Source organism: Falco biarmicus, chromosome 4, assembly GCF_023638135.1.
Source record: "Falco biarmicus isolate bFalBia1 chromosome 4, bFalBia1.pri, whole genome shotgun sequence".
Classification (NCBI taxonomy): domain Eukaryota; kingdom Metazoa; phylum Chordata; class Aves; order Falconiformes; family Falconidae; genus Falco; species Falco biarmicus.
The window spans coordinates 14,032,090-14,053,990 of NC_079291.1; the positions used below are offsets into that span (position 1 = coordinate 14,032,090).

Consider the following 21,901-nt stretch of genomic DNA (forward strand, 5'->3'; position numbering starts at 1 on the left):
GTGGCTGGAAAAGGTGGAAGCATCTAAGCGTAAATAGTGAATTTCCAGAAGGTTTTCCCTTGACCCCTAGCAAAGACCAAAACCCACTGAAAATACTATTTTTGTGAATAGTTCATCAGAAGTCAAATGTAGCACATCTGGCCCTCCTAAAACAAAGTGCTCTCACATTAAGCACTAAAGCTCTTGTGAAGAAATCTCTACTTTTCCACAGATTACTGATAGCTTGCACAGCTCCTCCGGCATGCTTTGCCAGCCTGAATGCCATCTAAGCATTGACAGTCTTCACCACATGAGATGGGAAATTGAGAACAAGAGACTAAAGGCTTTCACAACTATTTGTCAGTGCTAAGGTTCATAAACTGATTTATCTTTATCCTCTAGTCTAGCAGTTGTTAAATTAAATATGGGTGAACATGTTTCCCAGTGGTTTTCCTAAGAAAACCAAAACCAGAAAACAGATTTTATTATCTTCTACTGCAGTATCTATCACACCTATACACCCACAAAGAGATTTGTGACATTTGCTGTTACGAAGACTCAGGATGCAGGGAGTACAGATAACACAATCTAACAGCCAGCTGCTGCATAAAAGGACATTTCCGTTCCCCCTCACTTGCTATGCGTTCCCATCACACTGTCTTGTGTTGGCACCAACACCTGTCTGATGTCTCAAGAGAGGAGACAGTTCAGGAAGCAAAACTAGCAGAAAATTAGCCCTGTGAAACGCAGGGAAACTACCCTGCTACTTAGCTCCCTGAATCAGGCCACTGCAGGTCCAAACACATACCAGTAGCAGCACAGGGATGGGAGGCAGAGAGAGACTAATCAGGGGTGTAAAACACGGCCGCCCCCTTGGCGATAGCTAGTCACTAGGTCGGATTAGCTGTACCATCAAACCATATGCATGCTTTACCTTCCTCCTCAGCCAGGCACGGCTTTTGCTGCACCTCAGCTTGAACACACCCTGCTGCATCCTCAGAGGAAGCAGAGGGTGCCAGCCCAATGCTAGCCCACGCTTCATTTCAGATTTCCACTCAAGTAGCAGCATACCATACCAGCTAGGAACTGGTACTCCAGAGCCTACCATCCTACTGTTTACATATTAGCATAAGCGTTATTACATTGATTCCACAGTTAAAAGATTATTTTTTAAATTATTTCAAGCTGGCATTGTGTAAAATGCAATACTTCGACAGAACACTGCTGCCACCACTGCCTGCTTTCAGATGGCAATTATGGGTGGAAAAATGGGCGTGTTAAGTCTTCTGCCTTCTGGCTGTAAAGGTCTGAAATTACAGCAACTCTTAGTGCCCCAAAGCTGATAGGAAGGTTAAGCTCCTAAGGAGAACTAGGGCCCATGCTGTGGCAAGGACTCCCCCAGAATCCTCTGCAAGCTGCTCTGCACCTAGGGGCACCTTCTCAATTTCCTTAAGCAGGCATATGCCTAAGAGTTACCAAATTAATAGTTCTACTGCTTGTGCTCTGCAAATGTCCAAGCAGTTTGCAGTGCTATCACCTTCCTGTCACAGAATGGAGGAAAGCAGGTACAAAGGAGTAAGGGTAAGACAAAACACTGGGTGACTGGAAATAGAAGTCTGCTCCAAACCCTTGCATCACCCACAACTCACTTCAGCTTTCCTTTCTCCACACGAATAGTGACTGCTGCATCACTTCCCCTATATGCAGTAGTGCTTAATTCCCCAATCTTTATAAAATGCACCAAGATGCACAGGGAACAGCATCATGGCAAGACTCATCATAGCTACAGGACAGACACAAGAGGTGGACAGGCATGGTGCAGAGCACACTGCTAATGTGGGCGAGGTTTTCAGAGTCCTCCGGGTGAACCCATACCTGAGCAGAGGCATTCAGCACGCTGTGTCTTGCCAAAAGTTAGTCACACGGGTCAGTGATAGACAGCACAGTAGAAACCTGTCCGCTGAGCTCATGCTTCCGTCATGGCAACGTGGCTTTCTGGATATACTCCTTACATTACAAACAAACATTACTTCTGCCAGTCCATGCCTCCAAGCCATTCTTCAGCCAAATGTCCTCTGCATAAGTATTGAGGATCGCTGAATTTGAGAGAGGAAAAGAAAAAAGTAAATACAGGAATACTGAGCTTTTTTTCCCTGCATCTAACATTTTACACAGCAACAATCTTAACCATAAAAGTTAATGCAATGCATTTGCAGAGAACTACAAATGCTGTGCATCAGCATGTTTTCACAATTTTACATAAAAATAAAACTAAAAGCGGGAGGCAAATCCAAGCATAACTGCATAACTAATGCTTCCTTTAAAGTGCCAACTGAGACATGTCTTCAAATTTGGATCTAAGCCTTCGGAGGCCTAAAATGTTGCTGCTACTTTCCATGGTTTCTACCGAGTCTGTTCCAGATTTAACAGCTGAAATGTTTCTTGGTACTCTGCTCCTGACAGGTATTAAGTTTCTAATCCAGAGTTGGTCATTCCAGCCTTACAGCACTGTGTTTGCAAGGGACAAGTGACGCAGGTGCTAAAAGCAGCAAAAAGGTATCGGGTTCACATTCTGCAGCCTGATACTCGGGGCTATCCATAATAATGCAATGAAAGTATTTTACCAGCTGCTGAAATTTAAAAAGTTTAGCTTCAAATCAGGCACAGCACTGTACTTAGCTGCCATTATTAACTTATCTACCACAAAAGCTGAGGCATACAAATTGTCTGCTTAGTGGCATATTATTATCAATGCTGAGCCTGCAAGTCACAGCATGGTGCAGCATGGAGGTATGTCAGCTTTCTGGGCAGTAATGGAGTACCAATGCAAGGGAAAGCAGCACTATGACAAAAGGAACATCACTCTTCCACACTGCTGTCCTGTGTCACATCTTCCATGCGACCTTCTATCAACCAAAGGGGACAGCAGTAGGAGAGGGGCGCCCAGGTGCACCAAGGAGGCACAGAAAATGAGACTTTGCTACTGAATTTTCTCTCTACTTTGGTAGTTACTCCTATCACAAAAGGGAAAGTGTCATTGATCACATGGCATTCTTGGTGTTACCAGATGAACTGTTACGCTTGCAAATTTTAGTTCTCAGGGATCTCTGTGCGGGATCAGATCCTGTAAGCGCACAGAATGTCAACGGTAGTAGAGAAATACAGGGAGAACACAGCATGGCAGAACATAAGAAGAGGATTCCAAGAAATCTCTCAAATGCAGGACACTCAACTACAGTGATTCAGTCACTGCTATAAAATGCTTTGCACAGACAAAGAGTATTTAATCTGTGATTAATGTGACAATGGTATCTAACCTTTTTTTTCAAACAAGGTGAGAATTATGGATGAAAACACTAAGTAACGTATTTTTATGGACACAAGTTAAAGAGCCTGTCAAACAGTTCACAAAAACTTTTCATTTAAATGTTAACATATACAAACATATGTAATTTCAAGAGAAAGTATCACAAAACAAAATGATACTAAATATATCAAGAACACAAATATGCTTACTTTTATAATAGAAACCAATGATTATTTGATGGGTAATTCTTGTTTGGGCTCACACCTCAGCATTAGGAACATCTGTCTCCTTTTGATGGCTGACCAACGAAATAATCACAAATGATGTCTCATGCAGTTACGTATGACTCATATGACAGTCTGAGGCTGTTTATTCAAAATATCCTGCCTCAAAACTTTTGACAATGCATTTTTTAGCCACGGTGAACTTTTTAAAAACACCTATGTTCTTTTCCAGAGCTAAAGGTCACTACGGTACCTGAAGGTACCCACTGCGAAGCTTGTTTTCCAGCAGGTATTCCCTAGGCTTCCCTACGAGGCAGGAAAGCAGCTGGAACGCTCACACCCACATCGGAGATCCTAGACAGAGTGGTTGTTCAAGTTTTACTCACTCAACCACACCACTTCCAAGATGAGAGTTAAATTACTTCCTTGCAACCTTTACAACGACAGTGCAAATGCACGGCGCTTTCCAGGGTGCGGGGAGGCAGAGTCTTAAGTCATCTCGGTCCACGCTAAAGGAACGCGAGGGCTGGGAGCCGGGCACAAACCGAGCCGCCGCTCGGCAGGCCGAAGCCCCCTGAGCCGGTAGGCCCGGCCGAGGCCGCTCCAGCAGCCCTCTCAGCCTCCCGCGGAGCGGCTCTCGCAGCGCTCTGTGGCGACAGCACCCCCGCCCCGGGCTCCCGTCCCTGTCCCTGCTTCGCCCCGCGGCGACCGCTGACAGGAAGGGCCTGCCCCCGACGCGGGAAGCAGCCATCAGCCTCCCGAGCAGCCACGGTCGGTGAGCCCCGCCCTACCGGCCCCACGCACGGCTCCCCTCAGGGGCGGGCGGGAACGCAGGCGCCCCCCGCACGCGGGGCAACCGCCCTAGGGCGCACGCGCCGCGCCGCTCACCCGCACCTTGCGGCCCCCCCTCCCCGCCCGCCTCGGCCAATCCCCGGCCGCGCCGCCACCGCCCCGTCCGTCCACGCATTCTCACGTCGCGACGTCAGCGGCTTGCCCCTGGAGACTTGTGACTGGCCGGCGGGCACTTCCTTCCCGGCCGCTCATTGGCCGGAACGCTGCGGCGCAGGCGCGGGAGGGGGCACGGCCGGAAGGCCCCGCCCCCTCTTCCCTCAGCCCAGCCCCGCGGCGGGCCGCCTCCCCCTCCTCTTTTTCGGGCCGTGTCAAGCGGCGGCCACCAACGTGGAGCGCGGCGGCCTTCTTCCGCCGGGCGTCGGGCGGGCTCCCGCGGTCCCGGCCAGCCGCAACCGTTAGGCGGCCGCGCTCGCTCCCCTCGGCGGGGGGCGGCAGGCAGCGGGAGGCCGCGCCGCCGCCGCGCGGGGGCTCACCTGTTGGCCCGGGCCGCCGCTGCGCTCTCGCGCCCACGCACACCCCCCCCCCCGCCCCGCCGTTGGGCCCGGCCGCCGCCGCCGCCATGGCGGAGACCGAGGAGAGGAGCCTCGACGACTTCTTCGCCAAGCGGGACAAGAAGAAGCGGAAGGAGAAGAGCAGCCGAGGGGCCGCCGCCGCCTCCAGCGCTTCCAACGCCGCCTCTAACGCCGCGGGGGCGGCCGCGGCGGCCGGGGGAGCCCGCCCGGCTGATGGTAGCAGCTCTGGGGCCGCCGCCTCCAACGCCGGCTCCGCCAAGACGGCGACCAAGGTGCGGCCGGGAGGAGGTGCGGGGGGAGGGGGGGTGAGCGGGGCCGCCCCGTCGGGGCGGCGGTGGGGGAAGGGTCAGGGCTTCCTCCGCCGGCCCGGGCGGCGCCTTCCTGCCGGCAGGGGGCGCCGCCGCCGGCCCGGGGAACGGCACGGCCATGCGGGCGCCCTTGGCCGCAGGGGCCTGGCGGGGCGGCCGGGCCGGGTCCCCCGCAGCGCAACGGCAGCGGGCGGGTGCCCTCGGGCAGGGCGCCGCTGGCGGGGGCGCCACTCGGCGGCTCCGGCCCGGGCGGGGTCCCGGCCGGGAAACGCGCCCCGTGTCCGCGGCGAGGGGAGCGGGGCCGGTCCCTGCCTGCGCCTTCCGTGCTGCCCAGCCCGCCCCGCGCGCTTGGCCTTGGCGCTCGGTGGCGGCCGGAGCCCACCGGGGTCCGTGGCCTTTGGGCCTTGGCGGTAGGATCACGCTTGGCTCTGCAGACAAAAGTACGCTGCGTGCTCAGCCTTTCTGCCAGGAAGGGGCTTACTGCCAGAATTTATTATTTTTTTTGTACCATTTTACAGTGAAACGATGAGTGCAAGAGATGCTTGTTGAGTTAGCATCTTATAGATGGTCGTGCTGTATATATTAAAATAAATTTTGTGAAATACTTTGCTATTTCCTAATGCTGCTTACCCTCGGGAGCTTGACACCTGCAGTAGCTTTCTAAGTAGACCAAGGTCAGCGGTAATCTTTCAGCTGCTCTTCTGCTCGTTTGCTTGTAAAATAATACCTGGGTTTGACTGGAGATTGTACTTGGATTAGAAATAAAGATCATTAAATGTGAAAGGTACATCAGTTTGGAAACTGATGTTTCCATGGAGATGGGGATACAAGAAATCAGAAAGACTTTAGAGCTGTAGACTCACTGTATTCCAGAAGACTGGGTCTTGAGCAGATGGTGCAATAACACCAGGTCACTTTCTACTGCTGCTGTTCCTTTAAAGCAGGTCAAAGTTTTCCTGCTAGAGGTTGATAAGTAGAAGAGCTTAGGACAGGGCTTTAAAAGAAGCTGTATTGCCAGCTGTTCAGTAGAAGGGGGGCTATACCATTGGCAGATGTAGAGTAATAATAACTGCATTTCACGTAGAGTATAGGAATTACGTAGACTACTAATTAGGCTGTGTGTGTCTTAAGCAGTTCCCATGTGTTCCTAGTCACGGCTTTATCTGCTCTGTTCCATTTCTTAATAACCCCAGAATCTGCTGATTACATATTAGGGCAAAATTGGCACCACTGGGGTGGGTTCCTCTTTCCCAGAACACATAATCAAACTCCTGTTTTAAAGCCTTGAAGTGGTGCTTTCCAAAGGCTGGTACTCTATTTTTGTGTACCAAGATCACTATGGTTTTGAAGCTGACCTTTTTACTATTATAAGAACATTATTAAGAAAACAAGGAAGGCTATAAATGTGGTTGTGAATATGAAAAAGTCAAACGTAATGATACTAATCTTTGTCATAAATCCACTGTAAGCTGTTCCACATGTTCTTTGCTTTTTGGCTCATGAAATACACGACAGAAAAGTAAATCTAAAGCTTCATGTGCATTCAAACTGTTACAAAAACTTACTGTTAGTAAAAGGGAGAGGTCTTGCCCTTGTATTCCTTAGTCTTGACTGCATGGTCCTGTTCCCTACTTTGTGTTGTCCCTTGACTTCCCACTGGGTTTTTGCTGAGGTGATGTGGTTTTCTGTTGCTTGAACAACTTTTTTGCTGGGGCATTTCTTAGCTGTTCTAGTGAATTAAAGTCGGCTCACAAGTGCATCCTAGATCACATATAGTAAGTTAGGGGAGGAGGGAATGGACTCCTTTGCCCTGTTGGCAGTGGTGCACACAGATTGGTTTCCCATGGAACTGTACCTTCACCCTTACTTTTCTTTGTATTACCTTAATGTTGTTCTTGTCTACTTTGTCTAAAGTAACAATTTACACTTTTCTTACAGGAAGAGGATGATTGGAAGGAGTTTGAGCAAAAGGAAGAAATCGATTATAGTGGTCTTAGAGTTCAGTCCATGCAAATAAGGTACTACTGTTTTTTCTTTTTCTCTCTAGTATCAGCATTACCTATGTCTAAAAAGCATGTTCTTTCTTCAGAGCTGCCTCCCTGGAGTCCAATTAAACAGTGGTTTGGTATGTTCTGCTAGTGTAGAAGTCTGCTGTGGGGCAAGTTCGGTTTGACTATTCTCTGCCAATTTCCTCTTCATTTTTTAAATCTCTGTTGATATTCTAGGTCTGTTTTGGTTGGAACTAAGATTTTTATTACACATACTTAACCTTCCCCTCCATAAAGATAGTAAAGTAGTAATTTCTATGAGAGATTACTGCAGGATAGTAATTCCCATAGAGACCCTTACAGCAGTCAAGTGAATCTGACGCAGTGTATTCAGCATGTCAGTTTGGGGAGTGAATTCTTGAACAGTTGCATTTGTATTTCAAAAGAACAAAAATGTAGTTGGTAAAACTAGTGTTAAGAAAAATGTAAGAGGAATGTTTCATCAGGTCAGAAAAAGGATTTTTACATCCTCAGTCTTAGACTGAAGATGTCACATAATCCTCATTGTCCAGGTATTAATGATGTTTTATCATCTCGCCTGTAACCACTGCAATAGGTGCTTTCTTCAGTGTTTGAGCAGGTCCTGTATGTTCTTTGATTTGTTTGTTTTTAACACATGCTCCATTTCAGTTAACTAGTCCTTTTAGGTCATTTGCACATATTTGGTCCACAAGCTCTCCACACCTTTGAAGTGTCACAGCAGATAATCACGTGTCTTAATAGGCAAGAAATGAGTAGGCTGCTGCTTCACTGACTACTGGTACAGTTTGACTGAAAAGCAAGTACTTTGGTTTTCCAGACAAAGGCCAACATTCTGAATGCTTTTGATGCTGTGGCAGATGGAAGTTTCTGTCACAGGATTTTGTAACCACTCAGGTAGTGGATTTGGGAGAGAGTGGAGGAGCAAATGGAAGAAAAACCCACTGGAGGTTATAAATTATCCAGCTTTGGAGATCTTTATGCTGAAAGTAAGACACAGAGTATCTTGTGGGGGTGGATGTTACGTGTACTTACTCTGTTCTAGTTAGTTGGTAGGCATCTGCTTTTGACTGTAGTTTAAAACAGGATAGTAGTGTGCCTAGGCACTTGGTCCAGCTTACTATGAGTGTTACTGTATTTGGATGAACAGTGAAAGGCTGTTTCATTTTCAGACATGATAGGTATTTTTAACTGTTCCCTGATAATTACTTACATAGAAAGCTTATCCAATCATGCTTAGTAGGGGTTGCTGTATTATGAACTTCTGTATTCGTACTTTGCTACTGCTGTCAAGATCAATGTCTTGGGTTTTTTTAACAGCCTCACCCTTCACGTATGTCTCATTATAGCGCACAGCTTTCTGTAGTAGCTTTGTCTAGCAAATTATTTTGAGTCTCCGACTATTTCTATGTAAAATAGAAGAGTCTAAATAAAATAGTCAGGCTTTGGCATAGGACTTCCTTACCTTTTTAAAATGGGCTGGTTTTCTCTTTGTATTTTTTTATTGCTTCAAAAAAATCTTGAGTTGGTTTGTAGATTATATTTGTATGGGTAGTATAAGAGTGTTTCTCAGGTGGCTGTGGTTATACGGAAAGGAAGCTCAGGACTTGCTTTCTATCACTCCTCTTCCGCAACTTCTTTCTCTTGACTAAAGCATTTTATGGAAACAGCATTTGTAGCCCATTCTTGCTTTATCTTCTTATCACTTCCCAATGCATGACTATCTTAGTAAGAAAAAAGTCTTTAAGTTTAAAATATGAAATCACTTTTTTGATCCCTTAGTACAGTTTGAATTTGTCTTATTTTTAAGAACTTTTTTCCTTCTCAGTTGCCAAGTTATGTAGCAGTGTGCCAGAAATTGTTCAGATGGAAGTACTAATACAGTGATTGCAGGACTAACATAGTCCGGTTAAATCTGGTATCTTCAGTACAGTAGCTATGAAGTCTGTCTTGTCTATGGTGATTGTGGTTCTAAAATGCTACTTAGCATTTCTCTTTTGTAGTGAAAAAGAAGATGATGAAAGTGAAAAAAGAGAAGAACCTGGTGACAACTGGGAGGAGACTGGTGGTGGTATAGACAGATCATCTGGTCCTTGGAACAAGTCAGCTCCTGCACCAGCACCTGTCGTTGAACCAATTGGTAAATTTAACTTGGAGTTGTTGCTTTTTCCAGTGGGAAGTGTATCAGGTTGAATTAAGCTACTCGGAGAGGGCAGAGCGCAAGGAACAGTTCCTATTCAGGCACCTTCATACTAATGGCTTGACATGTGAGCGAATGAGGAAATTGTCCCGTGAAAGGATCTAAGGAACTGAATTGATAGTACTGTCAGATACTTAAAACACAAGTGGAGGGGTTTTATTTCTGATTTTGGTGGAGGGTGGGGAAAGCATTCAATCTTGGAAGGAGATTTCTGTGCTTTGCAATATATCAATTGGAAGCTTTTTCCATTGATCTAAAAATACTGCTTTGACAATTAAGTGGATGTTGAGACAATATCTGGTGTCTAATATGGCAGTTCTTGAGTAGGGTTCCATAGTTAGTGGTATGCTTTGCAAATCAGTGTTGCTTCTTTATTAGCAATGTTGCAATTTATTAGCATCAGTGGTGATAAACTACTTAGTCATGACCTGTTCAGACTATTCTCTTCCATTGAGAAATTCATTTAAAAGTGGCCTGTGGTGGTTTTTCCTGCCTGTACAGGCAAGGAGGTAAAGATAATTAGTGTTACTTCATTGTAGATTGTTACCTTAAATACAAACTACTTGGATATTATATTCTGCATCTGGAGAAGTGCTTTAAATTTGGTGAATATACAGTTAGGTGTTTAAATCTCTAGTTTTAAATGTAAGCTGCTACTAAATTGCAAATAAGAAACACAAAGTTGTCATCAGTGATTTTGATTCCCTGAACTTTGAGGTAATACACTGGAGTCACGTTTTAATTTGACTGCTAAAGTATAGGTTAAATTATGTGATGCCTGATTTCCTGCCTTGACTGAAATACTTTCAGAGCTTTTAAAGGTGCAAAACCATACTTTGTAAGACTTTTTTAAAAAAAAAAAAAATATTGTGGGTTTTTTCAGTTGTGAATGCAAACTTACTTTCTTGTCTGTATCTTGTTCTTATAACCAGTAACAGAAACCCCAGAACCAGTTCAGACTGGTGGTGTATACAGGCCGCCTGGTGCCAGGGAGGGCGGCAGGCCACGGAGAGCACAGCAAGGACCACCAGAAATCTATAGTGATACGCAGTTTCCATCACTGCAGTCCACCGCCAAGCTTGTAGACAGTCGAAAGTAAGTGCATTTCATTAATTTCCTAAGAGACATATTTTAACTGCCTTCTCTAAGTTTTTATTTTGTTTCAGAGCTTAAGCCTGAATCTTTCCACAGAGGAAAGAAATAACTAAGAAATTACTCTGTTTCCCAAAGAGATATGGGAGAGGGCTCAACTGTATTTTCCAAATCTAGGAAGGGCTTCCAATGAAATAACTTTCACAGGATGTAGCCCAGTAAGATAGCCAAACAAGGGTGCCAGTTAACTTCTTCAACTTGCTGAAGGATTTCCCTGAAGCAGAGTATTTCTGCTCTTGACAGCATCTGGTTCCCTGAGATACTTACTAGCCATAGTGGGGCTCTGTGTTAATACTGTCAGTAGGATGTCTTGAGCGCACTGTCCTCTCATTAGAGATGTAAAGGTAACTTAAGTGGAAGAACGGGGTTTAATAGAAATATAAATAATTAAACTTGCTGTCTGAGCTGTGGTTTACAATGATGAACCCCCCTGGTTTTACTGACGTGATCTGTATTTTGTGGTGCTGAAGACCTGAGTCTCGCCCTGCTTTTAAGTCCTGACCTTTATGTAATTAGAAGACATAGCTAGGCCAATGTAATTCACTTGGGTTTGGGGGCTTTTTGAGTTATTTTCTCTGCTTGCTGTGTTACTGACTATAACAGCCTGACAGAAGCTTTTTGTTTCTCTTTTGAGTTTTTTTTGGTGTAGCTTTGCTTGGCAAATGAGATAAGCTGTCACTGATGCTTTAGGGTTTGAATGGTGAAAATTGAGCTAAGATGAAATTCCGAGTGAGCATTCTAGAAATGGACTTCTGCTTTCTAAAACCTGTTTTTCATAAATGCACTTAAACTTTTGAGACTGTTAATATTGAAATTTAGAATGTAACCTGAATTGTACTGGGTGATGAGCTTGATTCTGGAGATGGTTTTACAAGATTTGCTTGGGAATGTTTGACTGGTCTGTTATCTCTAGACCTTAGTGTTCTGTTTATAATGTTTTTGTTGGGATGGGGTGGAAATAGACTAGAAGTTCAGTTCACAAGCTAGTGATAAGATATTTACTGATTACATTTATTTTCCCTTAGGGATAAAGAAATGGAGAAGAGCTTTGAAGTAGTAAAACACAAAACTAGAGGTAGGGATGAGGTCTCAAAAAACCAGGCACTTAAACTTCAGCTAGACAACCAGTATGCTGTGCTTGGGGATCAGTAGAGCTGCATACACATTACAATTAAGGAATGCTTTTATGGTAACCCTTCTACTAAGGTAACTAAACTACAGCTAACGGCTATGATGAACATGCCACCTTATTTCTGCTGGATCTACTGCAGCAAGTGCAGACTACTTTTGACATAAGTGATTGGTTCTCCTGCACTATGGAAGCGTAATATGTTACAACTTCTTCATTGGATATGGGGCAAATTAATGTAAATGGTTGAACAAGAGTCATCAGTGTTCTTTAATTGCTCAGAAAGATACCTACAGCCAGTGGTCATTTCAAAATCTTTTTATGTTCAGATACTGAGCCTTCGTAAAGGTTGACTACCTCAGACTTGCTGCACTCATTGTGGACACCATGTGGATCACAACTTCTGGAAGAGAAGGTTACAGCTGTTTTAGTGGCCATCTGAAACTTGAAACCAGCTCTACTGGATTCCTGTCAGAAATCCCGCAGAAGTCAGCCATTTGGTTCCAATTTGCTATAACAAAGATTTAAGTGACCTTAATGACAAACCTGTTCTGTTCCCCTTCTGAGGAATCCTGTCATGTGTAGCCATAGCCTACTAGAGACTTCTGGAGCGTACCATACCACTCATACTATCAAAGTATAACAGAGCTGTAGTTTGTTTACCTTTTTAGATAGCTGTGCTGATAACTGCAAAACAAACGAAAACTCAGTATCAGATTTGAGGAATGATGGGTTTGAATGGTCTGTTTGCATTAGCCATTTTCATGTTTGTCTGTTTAAATGTTTTTTTCTATTCTCCACAAAAAAAAAAAGCCTGCCTTGTTTCTGGTATCAAATTGCAGTATATTAACGTGAGATGTTGTAATGAAATCGGGTTTATTTTGTTTTTTATCATAAGTTTGTCTTTCTTACCCTAAAGCACTAAGACTTTAGAGTTTTGATTTGACAGAGAGGTATCCAGACTCCAACTAGTCTTCAGAATTTATCTTTAAAAATGAGATACATGGCAGTAGCGATACTAGATAAAATTTTCTCCTAAAAGTAGTTGGTTGTTGAAGGGTAATGGATAATTGATAACCAGAATAACTTAGTATGCAGAGGGATAACTGAAGCTGGTAAGCCTTATTTGTTTGGCTACTTCTGTGAAGCATGCAGGCTTTTTGAGGCAGAAATCCTCTAAGGAAAACTCATAAATGGTGTTTATTCAGTCAGGAAGTTTAGTAATAGTGGAAGGCAGTGACTTCTTTAAGTTGTTGTCATCTCTGACTTAATTTAGTGGAAGTAGGCAAAATGGCACTGATACACTAAAAATACAGGACATTGTCCGTAACTCTGATTCACTGAATGAAATCTGTCAAGTACCAAAAGTGTCCTGCTGTAACTTCTCTTCTCTGAATTATTGCACCAGAAATGAAGTAAAATAGTGGCGTGCTCCAGTGTTGAGGTTTCTCAAGAGTAAATGCCAAAAAATAGACCCAACATCTGTAAGAGTTGCCAATGGCAAGAAAAACAAGGGAACAAAACTTGCTTACATGTGTGGGAGTACTGTGTATGTGCAGAAGATGAGGATAGTGCAGGAATTGCCTAGCTGGGTTCCCTCTGACTAACTGCTGACTTGCTTTAAATCTACTCTGAGGCCAATGGGAATTTTGCTGTTGACTTCAGTGCGGCTGGGGTTCCGCCTGGTTCTTTTGTGCACAGGCTAAAACTGGCCTTGGCCTTGCAGAGTTAATTGTCTCTAAAACTTCTGCTAGAAGCTGCTATTAAAGAGAGGGCTCAAAAGACTATTCTTAAAGTTGGAGACTTCATTTGGAAACAAAATCCCACTGAAAGACTGATACCGATATCTTGGACTCTGAGCCATGTATCTTCCTTGAAAATTCAACAGCAAAACCTGTTGATTTGTCACTAAAGATTTCTGTGGAATTTGTGGTAAATGGACATGTCGCTTGATATGGTAGAAATGTGAAATCTTAAAAACTCTTTTCCTGATGCTTTAAAGCAATTGAGATCACCAATGCACATGAATCTAGTTTTAGTCTACTGTATGAAGGGTAGATGAGACTGTCCATTGTACCATCTTTATTTGAGGTTTTGGGCATGAATTCTGGCAGTTCAAGACAACCTTGTAACAGTTTCAAATCAAATAAAATGGAAATATACATGGATTCTGGAGTCTAATGAATCTTTACCTTAAGTTCTAGCTTATGACCATACAACAGCTGAGGAAACAGAACATTTAGATCCCTTTAAGGGACAGGCCATGGGGTGGGTAGTCAGCCCTATGGTCAGGTGGCCTATGTTTAAGAGCTTATAGCAGTGCATATTAATAGGACTTATTCATACCTAGAAGTTTAGTTTGCTGCCTCTCAGAGTGTCTTCCTACTCCCACCATCTAGGACTAGTTTGAGATTGTGAATTGAGTATGAATGAAGCTTTGATTTGCTTTTCACTTGAAAGTAGCTCTGCTAAATTAAGGAGGGGGAAAAAAAAGAAAGAAACCAAACTTCTGCATGGTTGCTGTCACTGGAGTCCATCAGCTACTGATAACTAGAAGTGTTGTTCTGGAGGCTTTTTTGAAGTGTATCATTCCAGGTTCTTTCTGGAGGCATAAAGAAAAAAAAAACCAGCCAGAAATGCCGCCAATTTCCATAATACAGAATGTTAAACTATTTTAAAGTGTTTCTTGTGTTAAATATTGCTGCCAGCAACTATCAAAATGCCAGTTGTCAGTATCTTCCTTATAACAATTGATTGTTCTGCATACCTGAAATTTTGAAAGTCGGTTCTCTGTGGAAGTTCAGTATGCTTTTGAGACTCTGAAGTCCAACTTTATCTGGTTTGTTGCATTCATTCAAGGCATGCTAAGAATGTCCATTTCATTCCTTTGAAAAGCTTGTTGAGGGCTCATGCCATAAATGAAGGATTATCAGTTGTAGAAATGAGATTCTTGATACCAGTCAGTAAAATGCAGTTTGCTGCTTCAGGAACTTCCTTACCTGTAACATGCTGTTACGGTGGGTTAGTTACTAATTTCCAATGTCCAGTACTTACTGGGAAAGGAACAGCTTGGATTTGTGGTTCTTGGTGATACAGTCTGTATTTAAGGAATGTTAAAATGCCAAAAACTAGGTAGCTTTATTGAAGTTGGACTTCTCAAATGCCTGCTGTAGGAATCTGGCATCTGTATTTACTTGAGCCGATGATGAATGTAAGAGAGGATTAGTTTTCCTCCCCTTCCTCCCTGGTTTAGCTGTGCCATGTTTAATCTTACTCACAAATGAAGATAAATGGGACAACTAAAAGTGACTGTCTCCTATTTCAGTTTTGTCTTTGTAGCTAGCTTTACCAGTCATGTCCACAGTAGTTCTCTTACAAAACTTACAAATAGATGAATGGTACAAACTGTGTTAAGACACCTGACACCACAGGGACTAGGGGGTTTGGTATCTGACTGCATCTTTTGGCTTCTTGGAAACTTTCACCACAACAGGCTGAGACACCTGTGCTGTTCAGGTCAAGTAAACAATGTAAACTTGACAGGGCTGCACATCTTGGAGCTTTTGCAATAGTTACATCTTTGTCTGTCTTGTTTCAACCTGGTTGAGCAGTTACGAAGTTGCTTGTGATTTTCTGTCAAATACCATAACTAAAATAGAGCAGATAATTCCTTTTTAAACTAAGAAGGCTTCATGTCCTTAAAAAGTGTTTATTTACAAGGCAGTAATATTATTCTTTCCAATATTGATATGGTCAGACAAATTAATATCTCCTATTTTACATGAGCAATTTGTATCAGAGGCCCAAGAAACTAAATCTTACCAAAACTACCTCAAGTACTTAAGAGGTTTTTACGAATAGCCACAACCCAGGTTTTGCTGTCTGACTGTTAGTTACTGAATTGTCCCTCTGTTTTCAGCTTACACTTTCACAAACTGGTTTTAATGATAGTGGGTTTATTTGGGAATGTAAGAAAATAGTAACATGCATATTTAAATTTCAGATACGTACATTAGGTATGTAAAAAAGGGGAGGAAATCTGACATCTGCTGATAAATTTTTCAAAAAAAGTTAAAAAGTCAGCTTGTCTGTATAGAGATTCATATAAGAACCTGCAGGCTCTAACAGATGGAAGAAGAAATGACAGCAGAAAACAGAACTGAGGAGTCTAATACCAGTTTGTATTGGTATTAGAAAATGAATCTTCTGATGCATGATGAAGAGCAGATGTCTTCATCAATTTGGATAAGCTGTAACTATCATGTATCTAGAGTTTGGCTTTCGAAACACCAAGTATAGTTCTGCCATGTTCTGTTTGAAACAAAATAAAACATGAAGGAAGATTTTTTGTTTTTGTTTTTATATTAGGGAGAGTGGAAATTATGCAAATGAAACACAGGAGGTATAAAAGAGGGATTAGGAAGGCAGTTCTCTAAATGATAGTATTAAATGCATAGCCTGAGGTAGGGAGCAGGGCGTTAAGTGGTTGGATATAAGTTCTGCGTGGGTAAGCACTGCTTTCACAAGTGACAAATCCATCTGACTAGATCAGCAAAAGCGTTTGAAGTTCAGTACTTGGGGAAGGCATGCCACTTTATCTTTCCCCTTTAAAAGAAATTAATCTGGAAAACCTGTCCAGAGAGAACGTAGAATTTTGCACTGGTACAAAGCTGTCTAACCAGTTGCCTAAAGAGAGAACTGGGAAAGGACAGATTCCAAGATAGTTCAGCAATCTTATTAGGAAAGAACTAGGTTTATATTTAAGAAAACTTCACTCCTGCATGATAAAAAGCTAAGACACTGATTCAAATTGCTATGAAGATATTACCCCTTGCATCTTTTAATGGTACGTATATCATGGTTTATGTTCAGTTGCTTAGAATAATGTTGATATAGCAAGGTTAATGAAGTTCAGTGGGCTGCTTAGCCTGAATACAAATATTTAAAATATATCACAGTATTAATGAGTCACCAGAGAAAGTAGTGCATCTGGAATACTGGAATGGAAGGTATCATCTAAGACAACTGCATGCACTGAAAAGAAGTAAGCCCATTTTGTAGCAAGAGCAGAGGATGAAGAGAGTTGGTGTTCAGGCTTGGTTTTCCACTGAGCTGCTGTGTTAACTCCAAGTAATTTAGTTACAGTATCCTCTGTTTCCCCAGCTGTACCAAAACCCCTCGACAACCTACCTCACAGGGATGTTGTGAGGCCAAAGCTGTTCTTTGTCAAGGGCTGGGGCTGATGGAAGGTGCTAAAGAGGACTAAAAATCTTTATTAAAAGAACTTTATATTAGCTTTCATTACAGTATTTTAATACTACTTTGGGAAAGGCTTATTTCTACTGAGTGTAATATACATTCTGTTTAAGTATTATGGCATCAGACATTTTACTATGTATGAGTAAGGAAAAAGTTCAGGCTGAGTACTTTAAACTGCTATTTCCTCTCTAATTATCTGTGTGACCCAAATGGTATAGTAATATGAGGCTTTTTGGTTTTATGTGGAATCCATTAAAATCAATACTGCTACATTTGTAAACCCCATGACAAATAAAATTGTGCTCACAGTTGATAGCCATGTCTTATGTGGCTGCTTTAAAGTTTGTTCAAACTATGTGAACTGGAAATGTTCACTCCTGAAAGCTTGTATTTGTGTCAGGCTACCAAGCTGCATTTTGTAGTAGGAACAGAGTTTTCTTCCCCTCTTCACAGTAAACACATCCATCCTGTTCTTTATCCTTTCCCGTACTTAAGTTGAAGTAGCATGCAGGTACAATGGAGAGATGGGAGACAGAGTAATCTTAACATCAAACCTTTTAAAATCTAGTATTAAGGCAGGCTGTGGAGGAAAAAGATGAATAAACCAAAGGGAAATAGTTGCCCATGGAGGAGTGGTTTCTATGAAACAAAGAAATTATAGAGCTGAGAGGAGTGGGGTGGGTAAGGAAGGAATAGATACAGAAGAGGTGATTCCCCTATTCAGTATTATCTCCTGTTTTACCAGTTAACTACAGCTGAAAATGCAGAAATATTTTTTTTTATGAATATGCCCTTTACTGCTGTTGCTGATGTTTTCAAGGTTCATCACTCTGCTTGTACAGTAGACCTCCAGATAGAAGCAGAGAATGTGATGGTGGCATGCATGCAGACAAATTAGACCTCTGGTGGGTACTGGACAGAGATGAGGCCCAGCAGCTATCTTTTCTTACTGGTATTTTTATCATTGAGCACCTCTGAGGCAGTTGTTACATCAGCTGTGACAATTCTCTTCCAGAAATTACTACTGTTCAATTTCAAACAACTACTGCAGTTGCTTCATAAGAGATATCTAACTAGCTGAATAATGAGCATTAAAGACTAACACGGAGCTTTTTGGCATAATTATGGTAGTGATGATGAATGATACTGAGGTTAACAGACTGGTACATGGCTTAAAATGACTGAGCTATATGTCATGTTACATGGTGGGGAGAATGTATATCATCTATTCTTTTCCCACCTTAACAAATAAACTACCTTGGTCTTACTGTCTTTCCAGCTACAAAGGGCTGCTTCTGCCATTCTCTTATCACTTTCCTCCCTGTATTTTTCTAGTTTGTCACTTTTCTTAAGATGCTGATGAAACAGCAAATAGTCATTGGGGACCTCTAAGAGAAATACATGCTGTAATATTTTTCCATATTGTTCTGTCTTTAATACAGCCTAACATCTTACTCGCTTTCTTGACTGCAACTACACATTGAGCAGATGTCTTCATCAAGCTGTCCATGGTGATGCCTAGATCGTCCCCTTGAAAGATCACAACTAATTCAGAATCCACCAGAGCATGTATGAGTGGTTTAAAGCCTTTCCAGTATTCATTGCCTTGGGTTTATTTTCTGTTGACATTCGCTTGCTACTGAACTGCCAAGTTTACAGAATTAGTTAGCTTACCCTGACAATCTCCATCTTTCCCAGTGCTGACAAACCTAACAACTTTTTATGGGCACTGGCTTTTGTCATCCGATAGACCGAAGTCTTCAGTATTATGTAACTCACTCCTCTTATCACTGATAAGCATGGCATGCTCTTACTAACTTTTACTCAATCTGTTCTGTTTTTGTCTCCTATCTTCTGTATTGAATTTTCTTTCTAGCTCATTTATGGCATTGATGTCACTGCGTTACGACTGTCTGCTTTATTTCAAATAATTTGCCTACAGAAAACTGATAGTTAAAAGTGTTACCACAAGCTTCCTTTTTTTTTTACTTAAGTCACTTATTCTCTATCTTTTTCAGACTATGTACAACCATAACAAAATGATTCAAACCATAAAAACAGGCTGATAAAACAAATGCATTGAGAAACACGTAAAACTTAGATTAATGTGAGCTCCCAGAGCTTAACTTCATTGGTTTCTATGGAGTTATTTCTGTCACTTAATCAGTTTCATTAAAACCTGATTTGAGATCTCATTTGAAGTCTAGATGCAACAGCCAGAGTCAAGTGCAGGTGAACAAGCCCCACAGCAAACTTGTATTAAATTCTGCATTACTCTGCTCCTTTGTTTGCAGCAGAGATGAAGCAGATTTATTACTTGATCTCTGGCCAGCAACCACATGGGCTCAGCCATGCTTGGTGTCTAACATACCTGTTGTAGTATTTAACTGGACACTGAAATTAAATTGCAATACTTGAGATGAAGATGATTGCAGCAACACCGGAGGGCAGGCTTAGTCTTTGTGGTTTGTTTCATCTCTTTGCATTCTTATCTTGTGCTTTAAAGATTGTACAACTGTAAATAAGGTTAAGTCTGTAAATGCTGACTGCATTTACCAGTAATGCTAAGTTTATAAATACAGAGGGGGTGTCATAAAGCAAGACTCAAGCCTGTTAGGATGTATAGCCTACCACTTAAGAGCTGCATTGTCCGAGTATCAGAATACTGTATCATCTAGATCAGCTGCTTTCCAGTAGTAACGATGACAGGAGGTTGAGAAGAATGTACCTTGGATTTTGCATCCAAATAAATTGTATCAGTTAGGTGTTCTATTAAAGCACTTACTAGTATTCTGTCAAAAAATTGTGGCTGCTCTGGGGTTTATAAAGTTGGCAAATTGCAGCTGAGGATTTTTGTTAATTTTGAGGGGGTGTAGGGGGGAATAAAGCAGATGCAGCAATATCTGATAGTTGTTAGAATGTAGGACTTTGCACCCTCTCCCACACATCTAAAAGATACCTCTGTGCTGCTGCACTCACCAAAGCCCTGTCTTGCCACTGTAAATCCTTACTGTGTTTTTTGCTAGCCACTCAGTAACCTTCAGGACAGACCAGTTCTCTGGCTGTACACTGTCTTTAATCTGGGAATTGTGTAAAAGGCAAACTGGCTTTGTAAACTCGTACAACAGTGTTTTCTAGATAATTGATTCTTAAGGGTTTTTTTCTGAAAAAAAAGCCCAGCAAAAAATTTCTTCATTTGACCTTTCTTCACCCTAGAGTATTCCGTACCAAGAACTTCTAGTCAGGGGCCTGAATTATTCACCACTTACTTAGAAAGCAGCTTTAAAAGCAAGAACTCCTGATTCTTGATCACGCTGTATTTCTTCAGTCAGGGTTCTAGCATCACAAACATGGCTCCACCTGTGGCAAAATTGTTTAGCAAGTAAATGTGATCTCCTTGAAGAGTTTAAACACTCAGAGGCTACACAGGAGCCCAATTCCCATAGAATACAGCAAAATGAAGGCAGTAGTGCTGGTTGCAGTACAACACAGTTCAGCTACAAAAAGGAATGGCGTTGCAAGACTGGTAACGTGCTAGCTCAAACAAAACTGTCTTACCTGGACAGCAGGGTCTAGTCTAAAGCATTTTGTTTTCTAATGAAGAGATGACTGAGTGAAGACTAGTAAAGACATCTCTTTAAGTGAAAAAATACGAAAGTTTGCTTTCAACAATCTACCAGAATGTCTCACCACCAGACTTAACCTGAAGAAACAAAGATAAAGCCATTTGAGTGCTTATTGTAGCGCAAAAGGAAGAATTATACTGTCTGGCTGGGAAAATGGTTGGCTGGCAGCCCACTGAGCACAGCAGAAACTCTTTCAGCAGAGTACAATGTGATCTATTTGAATCCCTGTGTGGCCCCCACCATTAACACAGGAACCTAATGGTGCCTGTATATTTATATAATTATATGTTTATAGTCATAATTTAAGTTCAAAACCTGAACTAAATAAATATATATTTTTTGTCAGTAGATTTTTTTACCCTGTTTACCTATCATGGCTTCTGCATATGACAACTTCTAACTGTGCAGTGCACACACCTGTTGTTGTCCTTTTTTCCCATGTTAGAGTAATGGTATCAAACTCTGTAAAGCACTTTTGTGATGTTTCCTGTGAAGAAAGCTGAAGGAAATAAATTTATCTTAACAGCACCAACTGAATTTATACCTCCAAGTTTGTCTCACTTTTGTTGTGTTCACGCCTCTCTCCAGCAACAGCCGTCAGTGACAGACAGCAACATGCTGGTTGTCAGGGTGTTGTTCTAGGGTCAGCACAGGAGAGGGTCTGGCTCTGGCTCTAACAGCTGTCTTCTGCCTCTGATCCCCCAGTGCTCCCTAGCTGTCTGCCCTTCCTTCCTTCTTTCCTTCCCCCTTGCTGCCCCTGGCTCACAGCCCACGTCAGGGCTGTGGCCTGGCCTATTTGTGGTATATGCCTACACGCAAGCTGACTGGAGAACAGCTAATGCTCAGATCCCACATGACTAGTTCCACTGGGGGTTGGTATGTGTCTGATTTTCACTGCTCCCCTTCTGCCCTGCCCCCCAGGGTTTGCAGCAGCTGCAGGAACTGTATGTCTCCAAGACTTCCTTAAAGCTTAGCTAAAGTGGGTCAGGGAGTGGTTTCTTATCTGTTGAGTGAGAATAGCAGCACTACCCTTCCATAGCAGTTTCTTGAGGACTGGGAAGAAGAAAACAACAACAGTAAAGTCAGGACTTTCAGGTCTCACCTACTAATATCCATACCTATTGAAACTGCCTGTAATACAAAGCAGCATTTTGGAGGCAGAACAGAAAATTGCCAGTGACAACAAAGTTAATGCCTTAAATCACATTTTGAATTAACAGCATTCTTTTCAGTATGTGGACTTGGAGCAAGTTGGAGATGTTCAGCATCCACAAATGGCACCAAGCCAAGAAAAGCAAAGCAGGTTTAAGACTCCAGTTGCTGCAG

The 21,901-nt window shown here is 42.6% G+C and overlaps 1 protein-coding gene across 5 annotated transcripts; it reads left to right on the top strand.

Annotated features, from left to right (window-relative positions):
• Nucleotides 1-4,670: 4,670 nt before the first annotated feature.
• On the top strand, nucleotides 4,671-21,125 carry CDV3 (CDV3 homolog). Of its 5 annotated transcripts, none has more exons than XM_056336150.1 (6): nucleotides 4,671-5,146; nucleotides 7,121-7,200; nucleotides 9,213-9,349; nucleotides 10,342-10,504; nucleotides 11,587-11,636; nucleotides 18,392-21,125. In XM_056336150.1, exons 1-6 carry the CDS (start codon nucleotides 4,922-4,924, stop codon nucleotides 18,394-18,396), a joined length of 660 nt encoding a protein of 219 aa, XP_056192125.1. In that variant the 5' UTR covers nucleotides 4,671-4,921; the 3' UTR covers nucleotides 18,397-21,125. The 5 variants fall into 5 exon arrangements, with proteins under 5 accessions (XP_056192125.1, XP_056192124.1, XP_056192123.1 ...); XM_056336149.1 differs by lacking the exon at nucleotides 18,392-21,125 and adding an exon at nucleotides 12,020-17,264; XM_056336148.1 differs by lacking the exon at nucleotides 18,392-21,125 and having other exon boundaries at nucleotides 11,587-17,264.
• The last annotated feature ends 776 nt before the right edge of the window (nucleotides 21,126-21,901 follow it).